This window comes from Hermetia illucens, chromosome 2 (genome assembly GCF_905115235.1).
Source record: "Hermetia illucens chromosome 2, iHerIll2.2.curated.20191125, whole genome shotgun sequence".
Taxonomy (NCBI): Eukaryota; Metazoa; Arthropoda; class Insecta; order Diptera; family Stratiomyidae; genus Hermetia; species Hermetia illucens.
The window spans coordinates 175,391,683-175,415,254 of NC_051850.1; the positions used below are offsets into that span (position 1 = coordinate 175,391,683).

The following is a 23,572-nucleotide window of genomic DNA, read 5'->3' on the forward strand; positions in this document are numbered from 1 at the left end:
TCCAAGTAAAGGAGGGGAGTTTAAGGCAACGTACTTTGTACTATCTTCAGTAAAACAAAAATAAAATCCTGAGATCGGGGAAGGAGATAAATAAAGTATAGTTGAAGCTATTCCACTATGCTGAATCATACCTGATCTCTCTTGGTGACAGGCCCCGCGGCAGGCCGACCAAGAAAATGCATCCAATGTCGTTATCAACAGAGAGATCGGATTGAGTCACAAAACTCGGGTGTCCATCTCAGTCAACGCCGCAGTACGGACCCCAATCCTGACGAAAAATGGACAAAGAGATTCTTGGCGCGTGGAAGGCGTTCGAGCAAAAAAAAGAAAAATACATCTCTGCACACATGTCTGCACTAAATATTCGCACTCTAACTAGAAAGACCGAGGAACTGGCAAGATCCATTCGGAAAAGGCGAATTGATATCTGCGCTTTACAAGAAACCCGATGGTCTAGTGCCAAAAGCTGCGACATAGAACGTGAACGCGGTGAAAATGGCTATAAACTTCTCTATTCTGGTAGCCCACACACTCAATACTGTGTTGGCATTGCCATCTTAAAGGGTTCCCGTGATGCCATTGAAGAAGTCGAACGATTTGATGATCGATTGATGAAACTCACCATTATATCAGCTGATCACACTTTTGACTTCTTCACCGCATACGCCCCACAGACAAGTCGACCTGATTCCGAAAAAGATGTCTTTTGGCAACTTCTCGATGAAAAGACTTGTAACGTGCCTGCTGACGACTACATCATCATTGCCGGCGACCTTAATGGTCATGTGAGTAAAAAGACAGACGGTAACAGGTGCCATGGGGGAAAGGGGTTAGGAGCGCGCAACGAAGGTGGCGAGCGTATAATCGATTTTGCGGACACCCATGACCTTGTACTTATGAATACATGGTTCATCAAACGATTGTCTCATCTTCCCACATTTTATAGTGGGAACAATAAAACTCAAATCGACTATATTCTTATAAGATGCCGTCATTTTACTACTGTTACTGATTGTAAAGTCGTTCCCCATGGGACCATCGCACCTCAACATCGGCCGTTGATTGCCGTCCTACAAATTAAGCCACCGATGAAACAGCGTGGGGAACACACTGGCTCACGGCGCATTAAATGGTGGCGGTTTCGTGAGAAGAAAGAAGAAATGATCTCACTTACGGGATTATTAACCATTACGAATGTGGAAGAATCGTGGAATTAAATGGAAGACACGACCCACAAAGAGGCCCCTGTAACCCTCGGGTCACCAAGTCGGGTAAGCGGTACATCAACCGAGATACTTGGTTTTGGAGTGATGATGTTGAAATGAAGGTCTGTGAAAAGAAACGCCTCTATCACAAGTTTCTCGACGGGTGGGTAATTGGCAAATTTATAAGAATGCCAACCGGGAAGCAAAGAAAGAAGTTTTTACCATCCGAGCGGTCCATTACAAAATCTTTACGATAAAATGGATACTTAGGATGGCGAGAGAGATTTGACTTGCCAAAAGATGATACGAACGCACACAGGGTAATGAACACTTCTGTTCCGTTAATGACAAGAATACTACTTTGCTTACCAACCGTCGAGCCGAAACGGATAGATGCTGAGAATATTTCGAGCAGATTTCAACTGAAGAATTTGTTCATCAACCACTTTCACAGTCATTGCCGACATTTGGACCAATTCCACCTGTCAACGCAACTGAAATCGAGGAAGCAACAAAACAAACGAAATCGGGGAAAGCCACACGACCTGACGACATTACATCTGAGCTCTAAAGAGCGGGTGGGATCCAACGCTGTGGCTCAGTGAATACTTTAATCGGGTTATTCAGGAAGGTAGAACAAAATCTAACTGGCAATAAAGTACTACAATTCCAAGATGGAAAAAGAAAGGTTGTCCAGCCGATCCGGTTACTTCCCCATACCAGCATTCTTCACACCCGTATTCGTGAAATCGTTGAGATAACCGTGAATCAAGGCGGATTTATCAAGAACTCTCAGACTGAATCTAAACAAAACTGATTTTTTGACGACCAATCCCCATGAAACAGGCACAATCACTGTCAGCGGCAATGATCTGCCCAGAACTGAGTGACTTAAATACCTCGGATCAACGCTATCAGCCAATGGAGAACTGCGTTGTGAAATGGTTTCACGCAACCTAGATGACGTGGCGTTCCACAACTGGTGTTCATTGTGTTCGACATATGGACGAACGACTCAAATCTAAAATTTACTACAATGTCGTCCGTTCTGTCGCTCGCTATGGTTTTGAGTACTGGTCGACTATAAAAGACAATGAACGGCGTCTTGCGGTAATGGAGACTAAGATGTTGCGTTGGACTTGTTGCGTGATACGTTTTGATCACATCCGAAATGAGGCTATTCGCGATCGATATGCGGTTGCACCGATCGTGGAAAAACTGCGATGGTATGGTCACGTAATTCGCACTAACGAGATGTGCCAAGATTGGTCTGAACTTCGAGGTCGATAGTAAGCGACCAAAAGGCCGGCCGAAACAACGGTAGCTTAATACGTTGGGTGGAGATTTAAAACACTCACTATTGCATCCAGATGAGGCATTTGATAGAGCTAAATGACGAAACCGATCACGACGAGTGATCCGAAAGGTTATTCCGGCCACCCTAACACATTCATTACACAACTTTTATTCATGCCAAATAATAGTGTTTTCCGTCGAGCAGTCCACCAGTATAAGACCTGGTCGAAAGCGTATCCCGGTGAACACAAGATTCGAAGTCCATCCCTTGCACATCTGCCTGACGACAAGGTCTTCAATGGTTTCCTGCTCCTCATGAGTGAGTATTTGCTCGAGAAACATTTAGCACCTGCGCCACTGAGACCTGTCTCCTTCCTGACGTATGATATATTTATCGCAGACGTGCTTTTGCCAGTCCCTGTTTTTTGAGAATTGGCGTTTGATGATTGTTGTCCGCGCAGTATTCCAATGTTAACCTTGGATCCACTGCTTGACGTCCCAACTTCTCCCTTCTGGCTCTCAGTATTTCGGAGATGTACCTCCGCCTGATTAATCAGTTTGTGTGCAGTACGGAGTCCCGCTTTCTGGTCCTTAAAATTAACTTCAGATGACAAAACCAGTTCAAATAAACCGCGAACTCCATCGTTTCTATTTTTGACCATTTTTTCCATACATTGGATGTACTGTGCAATGTTGCATAAACTGGTTGTTTTTGAAGCTGGTATACACTCATAATTGCAAACCCAATTTGAGCTGTAAGAGCTTGACTTTGCTTACAATACGAATAGGAATCAGCCTCATCGAAAAAATGTTTATCGTGGAATGACAGACGCACTAGTGAAGGCGCATCATCGAACATTTGAAGCAAGAGAAGTAACGACTGAGGACACGATCTGTCGTAAATGTACCGAATGTATCGAGATGATTGCAGTATTCGGGTCCGAAGTTGTATTTCTAGATTTAGCTCACGTGTTTATTCTCCGTTAGGTTCGTGCGATACCCCGACGTTTAGTGTTTAAATGACAACCGTCCCCCCTCATATTCCTGAGCGTGGCCAACAAAGAGGTAAGCAAGTGCGTGTCGATTGACCACTTCGGTGGATTCAGTATTTGCTGGCGGACTTTGACGGTCAATTTCGCCAAACTTTTAGGTTTTTGAGATGACTTTCTCCTCTTGGTTGTCTGTGGCCAGTCAGGACCATTGTCCACTTTATTTTTTTATTACAGTCTGGGGGGTTGGCTGAAGTTCTCAAAAGAACGCTTTACATTCCCGTGCCTAGCTAGCACAGTATTGACGGGACACTTCAATTGACAGTTTTACGGTCAACTTTCGTCAGTTTTTTTAGGTCTGCCGGATAGCTCCGCCTCCTTAGTCGATCCAAAAGGTTATCTCGGCCACCCTAACACATTCATTAGACAACTTTTATTCATGCCAAATAATACAGTCATATTGAAATTAGTTTCAGTTGCATTTATTGCCTAGCATTATCATTTTGATATTCTTTTTGGAATTACAATATTATATGTAGGTAAACAAAAGAAATTTCCATGAATTGAAAACAATAAATTTTTGGTTGATTTTAACTTTTCTTTATTTCAATATAATTTTAATGCAATAAAAAAATCGAGAATAGTTTCATGAGCCATTAATCTTTATCATGATTTCCTCCTCTCTTTCTATTTATGTCCTTTCAAATATTCCCCAATCATTATCGGTATCATTTCTAGGCAAAAACATACTCTTAAAAGTAAAATTTTTTTTTTTTTTTATTTATCATTTATCATATAATTATTTGTTTTAATTGTGTGGAATTGTTTTCGCTCTATCATTTATTATTTTATTTATTTCTTAAATTTTTCTTCCCTTTTTACAAGTAATATTGTTTGTTGAATTTATTTTTTGCTTTTATTTTTCATGTTTTTTTTTTCTTGCTTTAACTACAAAAGTTATTTTGTATTAATCGTTACTTCTCATCCTTTTTACAAAGATTTTCTGTTTTTCTTGGTTTTTTCTTTTACTCTCTTTAGTTCAGTTTTTTTTTATTGATTTGTTATAGTATTTGCTTGTTTAAGTTTTAGTTGATTTCCTTAATTAATTACAAACGGTTAGTATTCTCCTTGCTTTAAATACCTAACACTGTTGTCGTCGATTGTATTTCTTTGCACGGCTTACAAGGGGCTCGTGGTGGCTCGAATCGACCACGAATCGAAATAATGTTTTGGTGTTGAATTGCAAAGTAACTCCCTCAACTATAACAAAACGAAGCATACCAAATTCAACTTAAATTTATGAAGAAATTTATTTTCATAATTCTCTTTTCCATAGAAACGAAACATTTACAGAACGGACAGGTAAAAGTTTATACAAATAAATCGAATAAATGGAATTTAGCGGTACATACAGAGAATGTAGTTGATCATGTTGAACAAGTCCTTGCTCGGAATAAAAAGAAACAAAATTAACTAACATTAATACACATACAACGAAAACGAACTAAACATTAAAAATACTGTGAAGTCGAGGTTCTTCTCGGATCCTAGTATCAGAATCTACATTTTCGGATACAAATCGCTAAAATGCCTACCGATTCCTACGATACTACTGGTATTCTGCATGTCTTTTATCAGTTGTGAAACGTGTGTTAACTAAATGTACATTTTGTAAATTGAAACCGTCTTTATGCAAACGAAGGGTGGCGAAACGCATAATCAAACCAACTTTCCGTTCGAAATCCGTGGAAACCTCACAACACGAATCTTCACAGCTCTGAGAATATCCTGCAGAATGATACAATAGCCATAAATCTTATATAAAAATGTACAAGTTCCAGAGTTAGTAGCTTAAGAGAATTCGCGAAATCCGTTTGGGTTTTTTTATTCTGTTTATTCTGTGCTCTAGTTGCTCCTGCTATTGGCGAGTCCTCGCGGCGCCTACTCCTCACTCAGATTAGAATTCGCTTTAATGTAAAATTCAGTTAATTTTTGGATATTTGCGTTTATCAACCTCATCCTAGTGTTGTTGTTCCTTTCGTCTTTTTTTTGTTAAAAAGTAAACAATTGTTTTTTTATTTTATTATTTTAAATTTTAGGTAACATCTCTAATAACGTCAACAGGTCTATCACAGCAGCTTGCTTCGTGAATACAAATATTTAAAATAAGTGTCCAGTAAGTCCGGGTTCAAAGTTCAAGTGTATAGTTCTGAATTGATAACTGTAGTAAGAGCAAATGGCGTGTTGATGAGTACTGAGTAGTAGAATTTATTCTGTTTCTCCATTTATTGGGTTCGGTTATTGTTATTCTCCAATTAAAACGGTTCGGTCCAAGTCGCCGTTTGTAGCGAGCGTCCGAGTCCAAGTCCAAGTCCAAGTCATCATGTGGTCAGATGGGGATCACAGCTGGCGACGTGGTTGGGGGTCCTGCGCGACAATATCGACCAAAGGGATTCGGGATCTAGTCTGAACTTCTTATTGTTGATTCTGTTAATCAACTTATTTACTGTTGCCTCCATCATCTCTCCTCCATCTTTTTTTTTTCTATTCTCCTGTATCTGTTTCCTTCTCGAAAGGAAAGCCCTCACGCCTCACAATCCTGCATTGTGGTTGTAGTTGATAACTAAAGTGTTTCCTTCATTAAAATTATTACTGATGCAGTTCTTAGAGCTATTTCATTGTTTTTGGAAGATATCATCATATCAATTAGTACAACAGTAACGGCGTCAAGGTCACGGACTGGTTGCTTCCGGCCCGCTTCCCTGGGTCCTGTCTTATTGCCGTTCCGTTGCTCTATACACATAATATTATTTGTTTTAAGGTTATCGTTAATTATATTTATTACTAATATTGTGTTCTTTGGCCAGACAGTAATTTTTGAAGAATGAAGAATGGCAGAAAAGTCGCTCTTAAAAATGGTTGTGTTTTCATCACTCTTATCAATGACGAGTTGCTGGAATTTCTCCTGATCGCTTGTAGAAGCTGTACAGGTGGAGATGTGCTTAGTTTTGGTGGTGGTGTTGTTGGTGGTTAGCACAATAAATTCATCAATTTTGGAATAATGTTCGGTACTCCATTGCAACTGTCATGGCCTATGAAATCTGGAAAAGAAACAAAAAAACAGTCATTAATATTCTAAAATAACAACGAAAATAATAATAAATCTTAGAAATCTTAAAGAAATTTGGCGTCTCGAGCGGGTGGTTGTAGTTCCCATAATATTGTCAGCTACAGGTATTGTACCTAAATCCATCACGGCTTCCCTTGATGTCCTGTGAATTTCGCACAGTCTGGTTCAAACCCTGCAGAAGTAAACCATTCTGCATATGTGCTCGATGTTGGGGGGAGTTCTCGACGGATTCTCCTATTAATCTACCACGGGCCACTACCACCAGCGTCCCTTTAGTTTTTGAGTACATAGGATCGTCCGAGTCTAAATGCTTGGCACTTGGCGCTAGTATTAGGTAAAATCCGGCATCTGCCGAGGTTGTGATAACTCGGAAAATAAATCTAACTCTGCCGTAGCTGGTCCCAAGCCCGGTTGTGAAAGGAGTAGGGATAGATAGCTTCAGTCTGAATACCATCGTCTCAAGGGGTAGGTGAGAGAAGTGCAGAAGCTTTGCAGTCTTGCAGCTTACCCACTGGGGAAGCTTTCACCACACCTGACAGTTCGATATAAAATGCAAATTCATTAGATGAGAAAAACAGGTCAGGACACCGGAAGCTGGACGCTTCAATTCGCGCGAAATTGATAAGTTTGAACTGCTATAACTTTGGCGCTAATAGTGTTGGTGCAAAATTTGGTGCCCCTAGGACGAACTTAAGCGGGGAGGACGGAGCACCAAAAGAAAAGCTCGGGAGACAAAGGAGGACTGGACCGTCAGCTCTGCTTATTAAGCCGACGGAAGGCAAGACTTTTGCGGAAGTCCTCAGTGGAATCCGTTACAAGATCAAACCCAAAGATAACGGAGCAGAAGTGTCTTCCATTCCTAAAACAAAGGGTAGTGGAATCCTAGTCGAACTATGCCCGAAGACAAAAAATAAAGTTACGTTCTGTGAAGCAGTCAAGAAGAAAAAGCTTTGGTTCTCAGTGTGGAACCCACGTGTTCGCTGGAAATCCGAGACTTTGACTGCTTCACAGAAAAGAACGGGGTGGAGGAGCCCATCAAACGCGAATGTCCGGAGGTAACCAATGCCCGGGTCACCTCTGCGAACTTCCAAGGCCAAAAATTCGCTGTGGTGGAAGTTGCCAAGTAATACACGAGGAAGTTTCTAAACAGCCGGAAAATAAGAATTGGTTGGGTAGTGTGTAGGATACGAATCCGGGCGGCCCCAAAAAAATGTTACAGATATTTGGATTATGGGCACACATCTGCAACTTGTCGGGGACCTGACAGAAGGGCAACATGCTACAAATGCAGTCAGGCAGTTGTGAACCTGATAACGACGGCCTGCGGAGCCTTCATCGAGGGCATCGAGACGTGGTAAACCTTCTATGTATTGGTGGACAGTGGAAATCGCAGAGCTCCGGAAGGAGGAAGGCTGGGCGCTTAACATAAGCGACTGGGAGGAGGCATGTACCATAGTGATGGAGTACAAATCAGCCAAAAGGAGACTCCGCGGCGCAATAAACAAGAGCAAATTTCGCTGCTGGCAGGATCTAGTCGACGGTGTAAATGGGGAGCCGTGGGGGCTCGATTAAAAACTGTTAACCTGAAGAATCGGGGCTCTGAGAAAATTCTATTCACTTAAGGCCGATCAGATGGACCGCACAGTAAGGGCACTATTCCCTGAGCACCCTGTATGGGATGATGACGTCGGCGCGGAGAGCGCAGAGGATTGTCCCGTTTTCTCTGTAAAAGAGTTGGAACAGGTAGTCCACTCTATGAAAAGCAGGAAGGCGACAAGACCCGATAGTATTTCAGCAGAGGTATACAAACTGGTATTCCAACACCGGCGAGGCTTATTGCTCGACGCATTCAACGCTTACCTGAAAGAGGGAACTTTTCCTGTCGTTGGAAGATGGCGAGGTTACGTTGATTGACAAAGGGAAAGGCGACCCCGAGTTGCCGTCTTCATACCGCCCACAATGTATGCTTGACACTGCTGGATAAGTGCTCGAAAAGCTCATCAGAAGTAGACTCGCTGAAGCGATGTTTGTTTTCCAGTGAAAGTGGGATGGGCTTCGTCAGCAGCTCTATTTAAACACAGGGGATCTCTCTCCAGACAACATTGTCGAAGAGATGTTGAGAAGTACTGACAGATTTAGCCGTGTTACCTATTACGTTCGGGTCCTTCTCGTTGTTAAGAAGATAAAGCTCGACTGGTGGAAGAGCCGGATGCTAGGGGGTTCCTTGAATTGACAGTTCCCTTCCTCCTCTGCCCTCCCGTTGGTGAAAGGAATTCCGGGGGGCGGGAGAGGTTCAGGAACTACCGCATTTCAGATTTCATATAAGCGCACAATCCTGGCTTTTTTCAGATTTTTGGGTTGGATTTCCGAAAATGAGTCCTGTCTCATCTTAAGTAAACAAATTTTCACTCCTTAATCGCGTACTTTACAATTCACATAAAAACTAATCAGATTCGGAAAGTACTAATCGAGTCCTTTCATTTGATACCCCATATGACTATATCCACCTTTTGCATGTATGCGTGGGTTTTCGTAGTTCCCATATATGCACCAAATTTCATTGGGATCGGTTTAGCTGGCTTGGAGAAAAGTGTGTGTGACAGACAGACGGATAGTGAATCGATTTTAATAAGGTTCTGTTTTACACAAAACCTTAAGGAAGAAATCGAAGATCCGATACAGAAAATCGAAGCCGATGGAAAATGCATCAAAAGACTGACCAAAACAGCGAATCGATGCGTTAGATGATGATTTGAGAACCTTCCAACCCCATCTAGACTGAGCCAATGACCGGTAAAAATGGCGATTTCGATCTAGATTTGTCGACTCCGCTACTCATCCGAACAAGGGCCAAGGAAGAAGAAGATTGTAATGTTAAGCTACCCTTCTATGGTACTTTATTTATCTGTAGAGAGGGTTTCTATTCAGAGGATTCGTACCAAAACTTCCAGTATCCTAGCCTATGTAGTGATTTAGATTCTTGGCATAAACTAAGGAACAAAGTCAAACCTGGAAATTCAAGGATGTAACCGTAGAGGAACTGTTGAATTAAATGTTAAGATTAAGAGCAAGACCCAGCCATAAGGGTTAGCAGGCAGGAGATGACTACAAAGGGCAAAGATATAGATGTAATCAGCACTTAGGGGAAGACACACGAGGGCTTGGGCAAATTGAAGCAGAAAAAGTAAAAATAAGCTGGCAGATGTAGTGGATTGGGAGGTAATGCGATGCAATGGATACAAGGAAATATGTATCAGCCCACATGACAATTTCAAGCAATACAGATGGTGGAGAGCGATATCAACGAGGTCTTTCAGGAGATAGTGGATTATAGTGGAAGGGGGATTCATAAGAAGGAATTCAGATAAACAGTTACTATGTTCTTATCAATGGAACACTAACTGAATACGAACAGGTATGGAAATTCTTGGTGTTGGGCACAGGAGGTGTTACTGTGGTACTGGGGATAGCAAGGCTCCGGGATTGGACGGAATTCCGAACAAGGCTCTGAAGGTGGCGGCCAAGGCCAGACCAACGTGGTTCGCAAGCACATTTGAATCGTGCATGGCGGAAAGAATATTTCCCGCCCAGTGGAAGAGGCAGAAGCTGGTGTTGCTACCGAAGCCCCAAAAACCACCCGGCGTACCCTCTTCATATCGCCCTATTTGTCTCTTAGACACCATGGGGAAGATGTTGGAGAGGGTCATATACAACAGGCTGTTCCCGTTCATCGAGCTTGCGGGTGGTCTTTCAGAGCGGCAATATGGGTTTCGGCGAGCCCGTTCTACGGTCGATGCAGTAGCAAAGGTCGAGGAATTGGCTCGAAATGCAATGGACATGGGCAAATGCTGTGCTCTGGTGACGCTGGACGTCAAAAATGCTTTTAACTCAGCCAATTGGGGCTGGATTAAGGGCGCTTTGGCCAAACTGGGTGTTCCTAGCTACTTGGTTCGGCTCATCGAGAGTTACCTTTCGGACAGACTTCTCTGGTACGAGACGGACGACGGGCCGAAGGAGTACATTGTGACAGCAGGTGTGCCTCAAGGTTCTGTATTGGGACCGCTGCTGTGGAACATAATGTACGACGGAGTGCTTGGCCTTCGCGTGCCGGAGAAGATAACGCTGATTGGTCTTGCGGATGACCTGGCGGTAGTTGCAATTGCAAAGCATCCCGAGGACGTTGAGCTTTATGCAAATGAAGCCATTCATACCATCAAGTCATGGTTACGAATGGCCAAGCTGGACCTGGCGGACGAAAAGACGGATGCGGTCCTCATTACCAACCGTAGGAAGAACAACACGATTATCATCCGGGTTGGTAATCGTGAGGTCGTCTCAAAATCGGTTGTCAAATACCTGGGGGTGATGATCGATGGCAAGCTGAGTTTCAAGGGACACTTGGATTATGCGCGAGAGAAGGCAAGAAATGCCAGCTCATCTTTTGCAAGGATGATGCCTAACGTGGCAGGGCCGAAGTATAGTCGCAGGCTACTCATCGTGGGAGTGGCGAGGTTGATCCTGCTATACGTGGCCCCTGTCTGGGCGGGAGCGTTGAACCACGCTGTCAACCGAAGGAGGATAAGTTCGGCATACCGGCCAATTGCGCTAAGGGTGTGCAGCGCATTTAGGACGGCGTCGATGGAGGCAGTGTGTGTCATCGCAGGAATGATCCCTATAAATCTTCTAGCGAGCGAGGCACACTGGCTCTACGAAAAACGGAAGGCAAATCCAGCCGAGGTGAATGCGGATTTCCGAAAAGCCATCAGGAGAGAGTTGTGTGGCAAGTGGCAACAACGGTGGGATAACACCGACAAGGGCCGGTGGACCCATACATTGATCCCGTGTATCGAGAAATGGGTCGACCGAAAGCACGGAGAATTGAATTACCACCTGACACAGATCCTTACGGGACACGCTGGCTATAGGAAGTACTTGCATCGCTTCGAGTTGGACGAGTCTCCCAACTGTCCTGGATGCGGTGCTACACCCGAGGACCCGGAGCACGTTATGTTCCATTGTCCCAGATTTCTGCAGCAGAAAAGGAGGTTGAACAGCATCTTAGGGGCGGATATCGAGCCCTCGAACCTGGTGGAAGAGATGCTGAAGTCGAAGGAAAACTGGATGGCGGTAAATGAGGCAGTAGCCGTGGTGCAGGTAAAACTCCTGGAGTTAGATCGAGCTCGGAAGGCGGCGCGACGGAGACGCGACATGGCTGAGCTGGTATAGCGAACCAGAGCCTCTCCCACGAAGTAATACTTCACGGTGGTCCCGCGGGGAGGGGCGGAAGAGTGGGGGTGGTTTTAGTGGGTGCGAATCCCACACACTGCTGCAACCTGGCGCAGCAGCGTCTTTCTAAGACTTCCACCTCCATCTATAAAAATAAAAATAAAAAAAAAAACAGGAGGTGTTCGACCATTATAATGGAGATTTAACGAGTGGACCAGCTAAACAACAAGTACAAGGGGAGGCGTTTTGCTCTAGGTATTCGCAAAGCAGGTGGTACTCGCGGAAATTAGGAGTTGCCTGTCATGGTCGTAGGAACTATACTCACAATGACTATATGAGCTGTATTCTTCTCACACAGTGGCGGGTAGTCCACGGTACTGGGTCCTCTTTTGTGCAATATGATATCTAATGGACTGCTCGTGCTTTCTATCCCCAAAGAGCCTACGATTGTCGGTTGTCACAGTGAAGCACTCAGAGGTAGTAGAAATTAACGCAACGGAAACCGGTGAAGTCTTGGCTATCAACGGTTGGACTGACTTTGGTTGATGAGGAAAGAGGTGAGATATAAGAAAAGTTGTTGGGAGTGTTGACTACTCGCGGCAAGATTCCAGCCGATATTTCCGCCTGAGAAATGAATTTCTTGTGTCAAACTAGATGTATGGATGAGTGAACAGAAGGAGAAAATGCAGCAAGGTCGGTACTGGTAATGCAGGTGGTACGAGTTCTTGAACGGAGGACTCGATACATAAGCTCATTGCTAACATTAGAGAATAGAGAACGGACAAATTAACTATCATAATATCCATTTTTTTTCGCATAATTTTGGATGGGTGATCCACTAATTGGTCTGGGTCTAAAAGCGAACCTATTACCAGTTAACCAACTGATGAAACGTAGACCTGGGTTTAAAAAATGCTAATTGAGGCTTCCTTTTTGGTACAGAGTAAATTGGGTATAATGGATGCACAGACAGACAATAGTATATAATGGAAAACCAAATGCTAAGCCTTTAGGATGACTCTGAATATGTTTCTAGTTAAAGAAGACAGAAACAGCAAGTTGATTGTAGTTTACTTATTTATTTAATTTAACGGACAACAAACAGGAAGGAGTAAACTCCAATTAATTATCGTCCTCAGGAGGAGGAGAAAGCAATAATGTTATCCTATGCTTAAAACTACTTAAAGTAGAGAACTTAAAAGGACCAAGCTGTTGTGCGTTGTAATTTCGGCAAAGCCTTGGAATCGGAGAATGGAGGTAGATTTCGACCTCTGCGAAGAGCACGTTGAAAATGTCTGCGTTACGTGTGTTCTAAGATGCAGGGCGGCAGGTGATTAACGGTCGAGCAGTCCATTAGACCCGAGGAAAGTTTAAAAAATGTGCATAGATCCAGATAGGATCTACGCTGTTGTAGGTAGGGAAGGTTCAGAAAGCGGAGGCGGGAGGGGTAGTCCACACGAGGAAAGCTTTTCTCAAAGAAGAGGGAACGGGTCAATTTACGTTGCACATTTTCAAGGGCAAGACAATCATAGTTACGGGAGGGTGACCAGATCACGGAGCAGTACTGGAGAGTATTCCTCACAAGGGAATTGAAGAGAGCTAAGGAGGGTTGTATGAAGTCAAAATCAGAGGAGGAGCGAAGTATAAAGTCTGACAATTTTGCTGCTCGATTGGTGACTTCGAGATCTTTAATAAAAAATAAAAATAACAAGGGTCCAGAATAGATCCCTGTGGGACGCCAGAGAAGGGGGAAGTGCAGCCGTCAAAAGAGACGCGGCAGGATCGACTGGAAAGGTAAATGGTAAGCCATAAAAAAGCGGTATGGGAACGCTTAGAGACGAGAGTTTGGATAGAAGTATCTTGTGACTTACAGTGTCGAAAGATTTAGCGAAATCAGTGTAAATGGTATGTACTTCTTGCCGTGAATTTAGATATTTCGCGACAAAGTTGGTAAAGTCAAGCAGGTTAGAGGCAGTGGACCTACGACTAACGAAGCCGTGCTACTCTTTCATTATGTGGTAGCCAAAGTGGGCGGAAAACCAATCGCTGACATATCTTTCCAGGATTTTAAAATAGGAGGAGAGGAGGGAAATGGGACGGTCATTTTCCGCAAGTGTACGATCGCCACTTTTGTGTATAGGGATGATGAGAACCTCAAGTCGGGAAAATGATTCTCTTCGAGGCTTTTGTTGAAAATGAGAGACAGGGAAAGGCAGATAAATTTACCAGTTTTGAGCAAAAAGCGGTTTGGAAGACCATCGTAGTCAGGTCCGACATTGGCATTAAGTTTGCCAATGAGGAATTCGACAAGGATATTAGTAAGAAGGGGAATGGTAAGCGATGCGGGGCAGGCTACATATACTATCGGGAGGGATTCGGAGGACGAAGAGGAGAACACAGACTGAGGAAAAGTAGCGGCAGAATAAATCACAAGATAGTTGGAGTTGGTTGAGGAGCCAGAGAATTTAATGGACGGAGTGGATAACTGGGCAGGACAGCGGGAATTGCGAATATGGGACAAGAAAGGTTCAAGGTTTCCGCGTTTTAGTGAGTCTTCCACACTCGCCAAATATTCGTTTCTGAACTTACGTATTGAGGATTTGACCGAGGAACGTAGAGATTTGAAAAAAAAACTAAGTCAGCATAGTTTCAAGAAGACAGGAACTTCTTTCTCGTAGTTTGTTTTGAAAGTAAGAGCGTAAGAACTTAGGAGAGGAAGGAACATAACAAGGAAGAAGATCAGATAAAATGGTATAGAAAGTGTTGAGTGCTTGGGCACACGTAAATGGAGAGAGGAGTTTGATTGCCGCCGGGACTGAGTTCAGACCTTCGAAGTTTGCCCTACGAAAGTTGAACTTGGTAGGCTTGCGAGGGACAAGAGAGTGGAGTCGGGATATCTGAGCATCGAACTCGAGAGCAGAATGATGGGCGTCAGGGGCAACGTAAGTTGAGGCATGAAGGGATTGGGAAAGGCAACGCACAGGAAGGTTAGAGAGGACAAGGTCAAGAGTGCGATCTAAGTGGTTCCTAGCAAGATTAAACTGGAGGGCGCCACAGGTGTACATGAAAGTGGATAGAGGAAGGGAAGGAAAACATGATTTCGGCACGGAGAGGGGACTTAACAGCTATTAAGGCACCTCCGCCAGTTGTCTTGCCAACTGCAGCGCAGTCTCTGTCACAACGAAAGATAAAGTAACCTTCGAGGAGCTCGGAATCTAAAATCCTGTCATCCAACCAGGTTTCCGAAATGCAGATGATATGATGTTGAAATGTTAAGATAGGCAGTTTGAAATCCGACAGCTGGGTCCTTAGACCCTTTACATTTTGATAAAAGAGAATTGTCGGAATCGGCAGGCTGGAAATTTTCACGAAACTTAGTCCTCTGATAAGGCTTGACGAAGACCCCCTGTGGCTAAAAGGAAGATTGGACGATAGTATCGAAGTCATGGGTATATGTCACTTTGAAGGAAGCTATCACTCTGTCATGGGAGGGTCATCCTTCGTCAGCTTCGTACATGAAAGAGATGACAAAGTTGAGTTGGCTTTGCTTCTGATATAAGCCACAATTTCGTCGGACGTCGTGGAGTACGCTAACCTTGACATGAACAGCTGGTTCGGCGGCATGTTGAATCGACGTCAAAGTCGCCGTGTGTTGATGCAGCAGTTGAATTCTATCAGATAACGTGGTACCGAAGCAGGCGTTACAACGATAGGTAACGTTTGGTGAAAATTTTGATTAGTTAATGTATGGAGAGGGTTTTCTTTTGTCAATTTTCAAAGTTTGATCGTGAATTATTTGACTATTTCACTATCGCAAATATCGTATTTTTATAGTGTGCCGTTTTAAGAAGGGCGGACACAACTGGTTCTTGAAATATAGTATATATTTTCTTCGATCCTCATTTAAAGCATGTTGGTAATTCAAAACTTTCGATGGGAGACATTTTTGGAGGTGATATTGGAGAGTACGTATTTTACCGTATTTTACCCAACCCTTGTAGGGATGCGGGGATCGTCAATTGCCGTTTAGGAGGTGGACCAACAACGTTGAATAAACATCCCAGGTTACTGTATTATCGAGTAAAAGCATGCATTCAAGGGACTGGAATAGTTAACGGAAGTAAGGAGGGTTTCTTCAAGGATCCCTGCGAAAAAGCAGATTGCGACGCATGGGGTATTGCCTCAAGTCGATAAGAAAGAGATCCTTCTTTCATTATGTAGCCTAGATTGAGGATGACATTGTTTTTTAATCACCAGGATATTACTTTCCCGATGACTGAGTGGCTGCAGACGATGATACTTCATCAGCCTTTTACGATAAGCAAGGATACATGCTTATTAGCTTTTGTAGACAGGACTTAAGGGATAATTTCCCTTTTGAAATATACTTTGAGAGAGAACAGAGAAAACGATAATTTGCAGAACACTGGAAAATTCACCATAATATCAAAGGACTCCCAGAATATGAAGAAGCACATTCTTTTAAACCTCCTAATTGGGAATATTATTGCCTTCTAGACTGAAATTTCAAGGAAACCATTAAGACGACCTAAATATACATTACAACAAGAACTTCTGAATTCCATTCCACATTAAAGGCACGTGAAAATAGGCCAGATCATCCAAGAATATTCGCCGAAATCGAAACCGTCTTTTGAAGGGGGAATTGCTTTTTTGTCACCACCCCTTACATCGTCTTCGATTCTAATTCTAAACACAAGACGAAAGGAAAATACATAATACTCCGTAGGATATGATAGCGGTCCTGGCCCGTATTCTTAGGCTGCATATAAATGTTCACAAATTAAATCAGGTTCGTTTAAGCTATTCTAGCTTTCCACGTTGGCAGAAGAGATGAAGGACTACGAACAAGACGAGAACAAAAACTTGAAAGATCTACGTGACTTACGTCTTTTATTCACGGAAAGAAATTCAATTTACGGATGATGGAGGATGTTGTTTTCAGAGGAAACATAGTAGGAATATTCGTGTTTACTTCTGAGTGTTATGTGAAAATCATCATTAGTATAATGTCATCGTGAAGCCATGATGTGGTCTATTTGATTTTCAGATAGTAATCAGTTACCAGGCGATGTTGAAGGTACGGTGGCATAACAATGTTATGGATAAGTGAATGAATGGTGGTTGACATCGGCAGCGGTGGTAAGAACACGGCAGGTGAAAGAAGGTGGAATGGGAAACAGATTGGTTTACCTTAGGTCCTGTGGGTGTTTTGTTTAAGAGAGCTAATTAATTGAATACCTTCGGTTTTAAGATTGTAGATATTGGCTGGCATAGTGGTGTGGAATTTGAATTTAGATGGCGCATTTCATTACTTCAAAGAGGAAAGTGGTTTCATAGGAAAGCACCTGAACAAGCTATTGCGTTCTGTTCTATGAATTCTAGTCATAATGATGTTTGTGGTTGAGTGGGTTCGATCTTTTTCAATTGCAACACCTCGATTCAGTGCCCCATACTAGCAGGACTAGACGATTGCATATGTTATTGGCAACAGTTTCACTCCTTTCTTGACTTAGTTCCAGAAGAGACACCCAAGCGCTATGTACGAGCAAGTAGAAAACAAGACGTCAAGGATCAATCAAACAATCAATCAATCTAGCAGAAGAAGAATTAATAATAATTGTAGAACCGCCGCAAGAGACAGCGACGATATTCCTTTTAAATTCATTTTTGGAGTTCCGCTTCTTTGGGCCAGTTTTTATTTTGGTCTGCGCTTCAAGCGTCCGTTTTTTTTTCTGTCGTACAAGCATTTGGGGATGCGGTCTGCCGTCATCATAGTAGAGTCTTTTGAAATTCGTTACAGCCGCGTCCACGACTCAACTCAGAGCGTGAAACTTAGCTTTTGTCGCTAGACAACAAAGATGCGGTAGGTCCATCGGACCCTCAGGTGACCACCCTTGTTGTACGCGGAGGAATCCGGAGCTGTGGTTCGTCCATCTGGAGGCGCAATTCCAGATGTCCGGGATCGCAGCAGACGCGACAAAATTTAATTACGCTATTGTGGGCCTGGATAAGGAGTCAATCCTCCTGGTGGCGGACATTGTAAAATCAGCCTCCTACACCTGATTTAAAACGGAGCTGATCAAACGCCTGTTGGTAAGTGAGTCAGCTAAGCTGGATCACTTGCTGGCAGGTTTGGCGTTGGGTGATCGAACTCCCAGCCAATTGCTCGCTAAATGAGGCAATTGGCAGGTCGTCAGGACAACCTACAGACCGAAGCATTTGTTGGTACCATCGTAGATTCGGCGATAAAGCCACCAGATGTACGCTCCCGTGTAAATTTGTGCCTACCATAAAAAGCTAGGTCCGCGGGGGGTCCTGACGACCGCCACCCAAAACGAAGCGGCACGTCGCCTAACAATTTTTGACGCTCTCAGCAGGCGCAGTTATCTTGTAGATACTGGTGCGGAGGTTTCAGTTCTTCCCGTACCCCGGCACCATCGGGTACTCCCTCAACCTTTAAAACTCGCGAATTAACACTTACGGGTACAGGCAAGTGGCCGTGTGTCTTGGCTTGCGTAGGACGTTCCCGTGGCGATTCATCCAGGAGGATGTCAGCTTCCCCATTTTAGGCGCTGACTTCTTGTGTCACTATGGCTTGCTGGTGGACTTGCAGGACAGGCCCCTTATAGATGTAAACGAATAGTCTTAATTCGTCAGGCCAAATCTCATCTAACCCTAACAACAATCTTTCCGTACTTTTGGAGGACATTACTGACTCTCGTGTTCGGGCACTCCTCCAAAAGTTCAGCCAGATTACTACCGAATGTAGTCTCTCGAAACCAATGAAGCACAATGTGCAGCATCACATTAACACCACTGGTTCCCCGATTTTCTCAAAGGTGCGTCCTCTACCACCCCAGAAGCCAGCTAGTGTGCGGAAAGAATTCGAGCAACTTGTTCAACAGGGTATCTGCAGACCTTCAAACAGCTGTTGGTCTTCCCCGCTCCATATGGTCCTTAAGCCAAACGCCGAATGGCGCCCCTGTGGGGATTATAGAAGGCTAAACGCATAGACTGTTCCAGACCGATATCCTATTCCGCTCATCCATGACTTTGCGCATCATCTCGCAAACTGCCGCATCTTTTCGATCTTGGATTTAGCCAAGGCATATCACCAAATCCATGTAGCTCGAGTACACACACACCCTTTGGACCCTTCGAGTTTACGTGAACGACTTTTGGATTGTGCAATGCGGCGCAAACCTTTCAAAGGTTCATTCACTCGGTCCTGCGAAACCTCGACTTCTGTTTCGTGTATTTGGATGATGACTTGGTCGCTTCTTCCTCAGAGTCTGAGCATTTAGCTCATCTCGAGTGCATTTTTCAACGTCTCCTTGAGGCAGGTTTAGTCCTAAACGTGGATAAATACAAGTTTCTTCAGACACAGGTGAGATTCCTCGGCCACTCCATTTCCCCTGATGGAATACAGCCCGAGCCAGACAAGGTGCAAGCGATCACAAGCTTCCCACATTGGAAAACCGTGAAGGAATTGCGGAGGTTCTTGGGCATGCTAAACTTCTATCGTCGCCCAACCACAGTCCGATTTGATCGCGTAATTGTCTGGCCTCAAAACAAAAGACACACGAGAGATTGTGTGGTCTGAAGAGGCTGTCTGCGCGTTTGATAAATCCCCACAACAACTGGCTGACGCTACGCTCTTGGTATTTCCTCTACAAGATGCACCCCCAGCCGTTTTTGTTGATGCCTCTGACATCGCTGCTCTTCACCAAAAGCTGAATCAAGTCTGGCTGCCGTTGAGCTTCTTCTCTAAACAGTTGAACCCCGCTCAACGGAAATACAGCACCTACGATCGAGAACTGCTCGCGGCGTACTTGAGCATTAAATACTTCCGCTTCTCCCTTGCCGTTCACAGTGTTCACGGGCCATAAGCCTCTCACGTATGGTTTGAAACAAAAGCCCGACAAAGCGTCCCCTTGTCAGCTTCGACACATGAGTTTTATAAGCCAGTTCACGCCTGACATACAGCACGTGTCCGCCAAGGACAACATAGTTGCTGACGCTTTGTCTCGTGTCTCCGAGGTAAACATCCCCGCGTTATTCGACTTCCCGGCTATCTCCAAGGCGCAGGAGGACGACGCAGTACTTCAGAGCCTCAAATCCAACCCCAAATACAAATTTCGCGAGTTGCCCATCTTTGCCTCGAGCCTCTCTCTCTGCTACGAAGACTCAGAAAAGGCACCTCGGCCACACATTTCGCCCACCTTTCGCAAGGAAGTGTTCCACGCGGTTCACGACTTAGTGCATCCAGGCATCAGGGCAACAAATCGGTTAGTCACCGAAAAATACTTCTGGCCCTCCATGAATAAGGATGTCAACTCTTGGGCCAGAGAGTGCATCGCATGCCAGAAGTGTAAGGTCGCTAGGCATGTAAAGAAAGCGATTCCACAATATACACCGCGACATTGTAGGCCCTTTGCGAGACTTGCACGGTTTCAAGTATTGCCTTACAATCATCGACTGGTTTACGCGGTGGCCTGAGGCAATACCTTTGAAGGACATTACGGCGCAATCTTGTGCCGAAGCCCTCTGTCGAGAGTGGCTCCATCGCTTTGGTGTCCCTGCAGCGATTATCACTGATCAGAGAATACAATTTGAGTCCACTCTTTTCTCGGAGTTAGACAAACTCCTGGGATTCAAACGCCAGCGGACTACGGCATATCACCCGCAATCCAGTGGGATGCTAGAACGTTGGTACCGGGCACTGAAAGCCGCCATTATGGCACGCGACGATCCGTCCTGGACTCAAGTCTTGCCTCTCGTCCTACTTGGCCTCCGAACAACCCGCCGAGAGGAATTTGCTGCCAGCCCCGCGGAGCTGGTATACGGAGAGAACACAAGGCTCCCAAGTGATCCGGTCTTCGACAAGAGATCGGGTCTTACAGATTCGGGATTGCTGCGCTTGCTGAGGGACAACCTTCGCTGCATTAAAGCCACACCTCCCACCCGACACTCATCCGCACCTGCCAGCGCTTTTAAGGAGCTGGACTCGTGCACGTACGTCCGGAAGCCGCTGCAGCCTCCATACGAAGGCCCGTACCGTGTTCTCGAGCGGAGAGAGATTTCTTCCAGCTCGAGATCGAGGGATACAAAAAGGCTGGGAGGATTTCATTTTTACTGGAATAATATATTCACTAACGAACAAAATACACATAAAGATTAACTGGAAATTCTCAAAAATTTACCTTGTTAAATGCCGACTGCCTTCATGCACAGCCATTTCGGAACTTTTAAATTCGTTCAACTCTTTACGGATGGCCGCTTTATCTTTGGGTGTCAGTCTTGTCCATGGCTTGTCGGCACGTCTATCATAATCTTGCGCCTGTGTAACCTCAATATAATCATTGAAGCGTATGATTTTCTTCTCCTTAAGTTCATCGACAGTTGGACGAAAGCTTAACTTCCGCAGAAGATATCGCTTCTTCTCCTCCTTCTGTTTTTTCTCTTCGGCGGGCGTTTGTGCTAAAATTTCAAAACAGAACAAAAAATTATGAACTGATTTTTACTAAATTTTGTGCGTACTCTTATTACCTTTCAGAATATTCCTTTCGATTAGCTCCTCGGCAGTTGGTCGCATCGACAGTCGACGTATGAGCCTGGCTCCGATCGCTTCCTTTGATTCGTAGCGTTCATTATCTGATTGTTGATGAAGAATGTTTCGATTGATAAGATCCTGCCGATCAGGTCGAAGTTGTAATTTTAGCGATAGGCTCTCCTTTCGTGCGATTTTCGCTTGTCGATCGTTGTCGTCGTCTCGATATAAAATTGGCCCATCACTCTGATCGCTATCATTGTCTTCACGTATCACATATGGTCGAGCATTTTCTTTATTTTCAAGTGTGCACGGCAAACCGAAACCAATTCGCATAGGTCGACTACTGAATAAATTAGAAATTCGTTAATTCGATTATTTCTGATGGGATTAGTTTTTGTATAAGAAATATCACAACATCTACTTCATTAGACATCACGTGACTATCTGATCGAGTGAATAGTACAAGGTGGAAGGATAGAGAATCGAATCCATGCACATTGCACAAATGCAAATAAATAAATTGATAAAGTGCAGCAAAATATATTTTTATCGAATTTTCATATTTTGGATGGAATAGAGTTGAATTTCATTGAAAATAAGCAAAATAAGTAAAAAAATCTTTACAGAGCATATCATATATTTGCAGTTTCGTAGTCATAGAGTCCTTAATATTTCCTCCATGCAAATAGCTTCCTTCATTTTATATTCTGTCCCACATAAGTGCGCATAATAAAACCATAATAAGAAGATTGAAATGTTTTGCTAGAATCATGCTTAATAAAAAATCAGAAAACCACTAAATACCTCATATTCAAGGAAAAATCAGATGCTATAGGGACCCATCAATTAGGAGTCGACATACGAAATTACAGGCCCTGAAGGGTAGATTTCATTACCTTTAGCATTATTGATTCTATTTGCGAAAGAACGATAGAATCTCGATAGCGGACCTCTCAGTAGAAAAGCCCTTCTACGAGGACACAAGAGATATTTTATCCCGGACGTTTCAGGAAACAAATAACAATTGTGATGCGGAGAGAAATTTGTAGGTTGAGCCGAATATGTTACAGGAATTGAGGGAATATCATTTAAAGCGATGTTGAAGGATAGATAGACCATATAACAATCAATCATAAACACTCAAAATGTGATTAAAAATTTGTGAAGTTTCAAAGGATCTAAGGTATCCATACAGTAAATTTACCGCAATGTCATCCGCCTTGTCGCGCTCTATGGTTCTGAGTGTTGGCCGACTTTAAAAGATATTACCGAGGATAGGATCGGCTGGGCTATAAACAGCTTCTCCGCATACAAGTCTCCAGGCCCAGATGGCATAATGTCAGTCATGCCACAGAAGCAGCAGAAAAGGGTTGTGCCGTGGCTTGTTGAGATTTACCGGAGCTGCATCATTTTAGGATACGTACCGCAGTCCTGGAGGCGCGCACGAACGGGCAGGCGCGGTCATGAGTCCGCGAAGGACTTTCGACCAATCAGCCTGACCTCTTTCGTGCTGAAGACCCTAGAACGCGTCCTGGACATTCACTTAAGGATGATTATGGAGAGAACGCCTTTCTCTAAGTCCCAGCATGCTTACCTCAAAGGAAAATCCACAGAAACCGCCCTCCACGAGGTAATTGGCACTGTTGAGCGGTTGCTGTAGTACAAGCAGTATACCCTTGCCGCTTTCTTGGATATAGAGGGAGCTTTTAACAACGTCAGTACCAATGCCATCAAGGAAGCCTTGCCGGTATTGGATTGGAGGGGTATCTCACGCATTGGATTATATCCATGCTGAGTACCAGAACAATCCAGTCGGATCTGGGAGGCAACCACTTGACCAGAGCTGTAAATATAGGCACGCCCCAGGGTGGCGCCATCTCACCGGTGCTCTGGTTAATAGTAATGGACAAAATTTTACGTACATTTGACAGCAGCGGGGTGAAGGTGGTGGCGTATATCGACGACTTGGTGATGTTAGTATCAGGGATGTTCCTGTTCATTATGAGCGACATCATGGAAGGAGCGTTGCGAAAGGTGTGCCTGTGGGCCACAAGATGCGGACTCAGCATAAACCCAACCAAAACGCAACTAATGCTATTCACCACCAAGACAAGGATATCTGAATTCCATCTGCCACGGCTGAATGAAC

General features: G+C 44.1%; 1 protein-coding gene across 11 annotated transcripts in view; it reads right to left on the reverse strand.

Moving 5' to 3' along the window:
- Positions 1-4,067: 4,067 nt before the first annotated feature.
- LOC119648998 (phosphatase and actin regulator 3-like) overlaps positions 4,068-23,572 on the reverse strand; it is a 650,924-nt gene continuing 631,419 nt past the window's right edge. For 8 of the 11 annotated variants that reach the window (XM_038050940.1, XM_038050936.1, XM_038050938.1 and 5 more), the window contains 3 exons: positions 21,420-21,766; positions 21,074-21,350; positions 4,068-6,591 (listed from right to left, as the gene is read on the reverse strand). In XM_038050940.1, coding sequence (XP_037906868.1) covers positions 6,576-6,591; positions 21,074-21,350; positions 21,420-21,766 — 640 coding nt within the window. In that variant the 3' untranslated portion in view covers positions 4,068-6,575. The remainder of the gene's footprint in view (positions 6,592-21,073; positions 21,351-21,419; positions 21,767-23,572) is intronic. The other 3 variants (XM_038050939.1, XM_038050935.1, XM_038050933.1) reach the window with 1 other exon arrangement.